This window comes from Macrobrachium nipponense, chromosome 32 (assembly GCF_015104395.2).
Source record: "Macrobrachium nipponense isolate FS-2020 chromosome 32, ASM1510439v2, whole genome shotgun sequence".
NCBI lineage: Eukaryota > Metazoa > Arthropoda > Malacostraca > Decapoda > Palaemonidae > Macrobrachium > Macrobrachium nipponense.
Window position 1 is genome coordinate 61,488,203 of NC_061094.1, and position 6,574 is coordinate 61,494,776.

The 6,574-nt window shown below is 35.0% G+C and overlaps 1 protein-coding gene across 1 annotated transcript in view; it reads right to left on the reverse strand.

The window, feature by feature from the left end:
• Positions 1–4,709: 4,709 nt before the first annotated feature.
• LOC135207551 (protein O-linked-mannose beta-1,2-N-acetylglucosaminyltransferase 1-like) overlaps positions 4,710–6,574 on the reverse strand; it is a 6,144-nt gene continuing 4,279 nt past the window's right edge. Inside the window, exons 4-6 of the mRNA XM_064239382.1 lie at positions 6,403–6,527; positions 5,492–5,693; positions 4,710–4,904 (exon numbers count right to left, since the gene is read on the reverse strand). Coding sequence (XP_064095452.1) covers positions 4,710–4,904; positions 5,492–5,693; positions 6,403–6,527 — 522 coding nt within the window. The remainder of the gene's footprint in view (positions 4,905–5,491; positions 5,694–6,402; positions 6,528–6,574) is intronic.

A 6,574-nucleotide genomic window follows, 5' to 3' on the forward strand; every position in this document is an offset into this window, starting at 1 on the left:
ATTCTAGAAAAAAACTAGAGCTGAAGTAGCTCCAGGACTCATGCAGAAGAGTGTGATCCTAGAAACGGCGCACATAGTAAGAAAAGTGATGGACTCCTAAGGAGGTAGGAAGCAGCCCGGAATCCCACACTATAAATACCACCCAGTCGAATTAGAGGACTGTGATAGAAAAAAAAAGAAAAAAAAGAAAAAAAAATAATAATGGGCACAATTTTCTGTGTCGAAAATGATGACAATGGTTTAAGATCCACAATAATATCGCATGTACGATGAAGTCTTTATTGTATAATAAAAGCTTTCGAAACCTTGCACTAGGTTTCATCTTCATGAAGATGAACCTAGTACAAGGTTCGAAAGCTTTTTATTATACATTAAAGACTTTATACGCACATGCGATATTATTGTGGACCTGCAACCAATAATAATAATAATAATAATAATAATAATAATAATAATAATAATAATAATAATAACAACAAAATGAAGCTATTCGATGGTCTGAGAACGAGTTTTTGTTTTAAAAGCATTGAAAATAATGTTTTCTTCTTCAGTTTTTTTTTTTTTTTTTTTAATTAATTCGCCTTCTCACTCAACAGGTTGCCGGGCGGGTGGTTAATCATGCATGCCGAAGACGTTAAGAGCAAATAACAGTCGTTTATTTTATGCAAACTGCATCCTAAAAAACACATAACTGTCTCTCCTCGAGTCTGGTGGAAGGGGTAAAATGCAAAGCGAGCAGCTGGTAACAGCGTCCATAAAAGCTGATGGAAAGACGGACGTTTCTTTAGCTAGCATACATTTATTTCTATCAGCAGTTTTTTAAGTCTTCATGCGCTTACAATGTACGGGAGGGTTTCATTGGCTGAAGGAGGATGTTTAATCAAAATAAAACAGAAAAGAGATGGAAATTAATCAAACTTCATTACGAAATACTGAACTATGCGAGTTAGTCTGGTTCGTCTGTCGCCAATAATTTTTTTTAGATGATTTCGAGGAGTGAAAATGAAATAATAATAATAATAGCAATGAAAAGGAACCTGGAAAAACTAGCAGCTCCAGGACTCATGCAGAAGAGTGTGCTCCTAGAAACAGTACACACACAGTGAGAAAAGTGATGGACTCCTAAGGAGGCAGGATGCAACCCGGAACCCAACACTATAAAAAACCACCCCGTAAAAAAAAAAAATTATTATTATTATTATTATAACATGCAAACTAAGGAGACCATTTAGTGACTACCAGAATCCATCCTCAAACGAGAAGTGAAATCACTCGCAACGTTCGGTTAAAGAAGCTGGACAGCTAGGTAAGGCACACACACCAAAGGGCACGACCACTACTTACGCGTAAGTGGGGAAAAAGGGATCCCCAACCCCTCACCAAGAGATTAGTTGGAGCGTATGTAGAGCCTCCACATTCCATTATGGTACCCTCTCCCATCCAGGTCCCAGATACGGAAGCACTGTAAATGAAATTTGAATTAGAATCATGGTTATTTTGAATTAGAGTCAAAAGGTCCTTATAGCATTTCATAACTAATATTTTACGGCAGTGTCGATGAGACTATTACCGATTTACGTAATACATAAATGATATTTTTCTATTTTATTTTTATTTATCTCATGTATCTAGATTGTGTATGTTATTGTCTGTACTTTGTATATTCCGTGTATATGGCCTTGAGCTGAAATAAAAATTTTTATTATTATTATTATTATTTTTTTTTTTTGTTTTTTTTTTTTTTGTTTTTTTTGCTCTATCACAGTCCTCCAATTCGACTGGGTGGTATTTATAGTGTGGGGTTCCGGGTTGCATCCTGCCTCCTTAGGAGTCCATCACTTTTCTTCACTATGTGTTGCCGTTTTCTAGGATCACCACTCTTCTGCATGAGTCCTGGATCTACTTCAGCCTCTGTTTTTTTCTAGATTTCCTTTTCAGGGATCTTGGGATCGTGCCTAGTGCTCCCTATGATTATGGGTACGATTTCCACTGGCATATCCCATATCCTTCTTATTTCTATTTTCAGATCTTGATACTTATCCACTTTTTCCCTCTCTTTCTCTTCAACTCTGGTGTCCCATGGTATTGCGACATCAATGAGTGATATTTCTTCTTGACTTTGTCAATCAACGTCACGTCTGGTCTGTTTGCACGTATCACCCTATCCGTTCTGATACCATAGTCCCAGAGGATCTTGCCTAATCGTTTTCTATCACTCCTTCAGGTTGGTGCTCGTACCACTTATTACTGCAAGGTAGCTGATGTTTCTTGCACAGGCTCCAGTGGAGGGCTTTTGCCACTGAATCATGCCTCTTTTTGTACTGGTTCTGTGCAAGTGCCGGGCATTCACTTGCTATGGTGGTTTATGGTTTCATTTTTCGTATTGCACTTCCTACATATGGAGAGATGTTATTTTCCGTCCAATCATACTTTGAACCAATATCTGGTTCTTAGGGCCTGATCTTGTGACCGCTGGTTATCATTCCTTCAGTTTCCTTCTTTAGCTCTCCCCTCTGTAGCCATCGCCAATTGTCATCGCTGCTAGTTCTTTAGTCTGTCTCATGTAGTGTCCGTGCATTGGTTTGTTGTGCCAGTCCTCTGTTCTTTCTGTCTTTCTCCTGTCTCTGTATATTTCTGGGTCTTCGTCTACTTTTATTAGTCCTTCTTCCATGCACTCTTTAGCCACTCGTCTTCACTGTTTTCAGATATTGCCCCAGTGCTCTGTTTTCGATGTTGACGCAGTCCTCTATACTTAGTATTATTATTATTATTATTATTATTATTATTATTATTATTATTATTATTATTATTATTATTATTATTATTAATGGCAGAATTTACAGAGTTTACTTTATACAGAATTCTCTCAATTCTTCTTATGACTTGCTTGAGGGAATTCTGTATAAAATATATATTTAGTAAAACATGTTTGAGAGAAGGTCTGTTCCAGCATTATGACATTATTTATTATTATATTATTATTATTACTTATTATTAGTTATTATTATTATTATTTATTATTATTATATTATTATTATTATTATTATTATTATTATTATTATTATTATTATTATTATTATTAGTTATTATTATTATTATCACTAAAACAGAATTTTACTCTTGAATGGCTAGAGAATTGAAAGAGAAAGATTTTATTGGAGAGAATGAAATACAAAGGCCTTTTTCGCAGCTAAAGAAAATGTCAGTCTGATATACAATAAAAACTAATTTATATCCTATTTGGTATTAATTATTATTTATCAATATTAATTACGTATCATGAGCGTCACCGAAAGTACAATGAAAAGCAACTTCATTATTTCCACCTTTATTGTAACTTCTTATTTACTATTTCTTAATAAATATTTATGATTACCTTAGCGACTTGCAACCAGGTAGAATAGTCCTTATGGTGCTCCATTTGAATGAAGAGCAGGAAGGTCTGCCCACTCGTCTCTGGGAAAAACCCTCTTGGCAGGGGCTGCGCGTGTGGTCCATAACAGTCCCTCAGCGAAGCATGTCTTGCAGTAGGTCTTCGTAGGCGTCTTTTTTGAGGCATACAAGAAAAGAAAAATTATGTTTGTATACACACTTGTATCTCTATTATATATATATATATATATATATATATATATATATATATATATAAAATAAAATATATATATATATAATATATATATATATATATATATATATATCTAATATAGATATATATATATATATATATATATATATATATATAATATATATATATATATATATATATCATATATATGTATATATATATGTATATATATATGTATATATATATATTTATATATATATATAATATATATATATATATATATATATATATATATATATATACTATAATGATTAACTTGATCACGAAGTATATAAAACGTGATGCTATGTATAAAATAAAGGTTTTTTTTGCCACGAAGGAAAAAATGAAAAAACGAGTTAGCCGAGTACTTTCGGTCCTATTCGGACCCTTTACTGAGGGTCTGAATAGGACCGAAAGTACTCGGCTAACTCGTTTTTTTCATTTTTTCATTTTTCCTTCGTGGCAAAAAAAAAACCTTTATATATATATATATATTTATATATATATATATATATATATATATATATAGTATATATATATATATATATATATTTATATGTATATATGTATGTGTATATAGAATCTACTAGTCCCTTTTATTAGATTCCTATGTAATTTTAATAACCACAGTGCCCTCTTAGCTTCTCGAATTCGTCACACTTTTTTACTTATTTTGGACAGCTCGTCACTAAAAGGCCTTAGATCCAAGAGCACGAATATGAAATAATTCTTATGTCCGACAGCAGGATTCGAACCATCATCCAGGGTATTAGAACGATAGATAGATAAGTAGTAGATATATGGACCACCACTCATCAGAATAATAATATCACTAATCAACACTAGTTAAAAAGTTAAGTATATCTTAGTTTTACCAGACCACTGAGCTGATTAACAGCTCTCCTAGGGCTGGCCCGAAGGATTAGATTTTGTTTGTTTTTCCGTGCCAGGAACCAATTGGTTACCTAGCAACGGGACCTACAGTTTATCGTGGAATCCGAACCACATTACATCGAGAAATTAATAGACATTTCATTTGAATCTATATGATGAGAGACTTTTCAATCTAATTTCGGTCCAAAATATCACACCACCCAAGAGCTTACCTGTCTAGATCCCTAAGCTCCACGTAGGCTAAAGTGTTGAAGGAATGCTTCTTGAAGTAGGTGTCCTGGAAGTACGAATTCATATTGAGTCCTGATGACCCGAAGTGGTACGTTCTGGAGACGTCGGGTACTATGCACTCCCTCCCTCTCCGGATGTCATCCAGCCTCATCCACATGTCCCAGTCCCACATCTGTGACGGATGAGGTGAAAATTTACATTTCTGTTGGATGGTGGTTCCATAGTCTAGCATCTGTCATGGAGTTGCATTGTTATTGAGTCGAGTTCGCATCTTATGTATTTTTCATATTTTTTTGGGTTATGATGCGATCAGAGATTTCTTTAAAATTATTTTTTACTATCATTTTAAAAATGGAATTCTTTCGATGAAGCATCAAAACGAACCTTGGTAGGATTTTACATGAATTACATCCATAAGCACCAACTTAACTTGAATTTCATTTATATTACGAATTATTCGGGCAATCTTGAAGATACAAAATAGAAGCAATTTGATTAAGCTTGCAAAACCATTGCATTTCCCAGTAACCTTCTGATATGGAACCACAACTTGTCAATCAAACTTTAACTGCATCTAAAACATCAATAAATATCCACCACTTTACATTACAATTCAAACCGACAATCAACGAAATCTCATTAAGTTGATAAAATTTGCTAAAGTACCAGGTGTCCATAAAGTCCCAGTACCATTCCGAGCCATAAATACTTGTAATGGTACTGGGACTTTATGGACACCCTGTACACTTCGTCAACAACCTTTTCAGGAGTCGGCCACTTGGGTTCAAGCTCCTCCTTGTAGAGGGATCTCTTCAGTATCCAGCCCAGGCCTGGCATAGTCTCCACTCTGTAGAGCAAGGCCGGGTCTCCGCTCGTGTGCTCGTAGCCCTGGTCGTTCCAGGCACTGACGCAATACACGGTTGGATCCTCCTCTATCAGTCTCAGGGTCTGGCTGAAGTAGCTGTGAGTGAGGAGAGGCAGAGTATCTCTTTATTACTGATGTTTTTACTGAAACTATTGCTGCTGGTGCTTGTGCTAGAGTTGGTGTTACTTATGGTGTTTCTTATCCTATTGTTAGTTTACCTTTAACGGCTAAATTCATCCTGTTATCTTTGGATCAACGGTGGAACAATTGTGCAGACTCGTTCAACAGCTTTATAGTACTATAATCAACACTGGGACGGCTATCTCTTCAATCCTATCATATCTCTTTTAAGTGACCAAGTATTAGCACAGTAACACCTAGCTCCAGTAGAAATAACGTCAAAGAACATAAAAGTATTTCAATACAGTTAACGATAAAGTATTAACTTCTCAACTGATAACTGACATTGTTACATAGAAAATTTTTATGGGCAAAATTCAGCTGCATCAAGCTATAATTCATGAGGGTACAGTTCACTTCTGACAAGAGATAAATAATAACAAGAGTTTCTAGGTGGAGATTTACCAAAACAGCAATAGGCTGCAAGTTGCCCAGGTACTTACAAATTGCAAAAATTAATAAACTATTTTTTAACCTACAGAATCATTCCTACTCCCAAATCACACGTAAATTTCAGATGAACTGAGTTTTCTTGTTAAAAAGGATGATTAAATACTCCTCATATACACCAAATCACCTGTAAATGTAAGAACACACGAATGTACAGGCATAGGGAAACACAAACCTGAAGAAATCGGGAGATACGTCTAAATCTTCCTCCAGAATGATGGCGTAGCGAGATGACGGGAAGATATTGAAGGTAGCTGTCAAGGATGCTTTGTAATGCTGAGCTATCCTCGCGTTCCTTGACTAGAATGAGAAGAGAAACAAGTTTGCTCAACTGGAATGAGACGAGA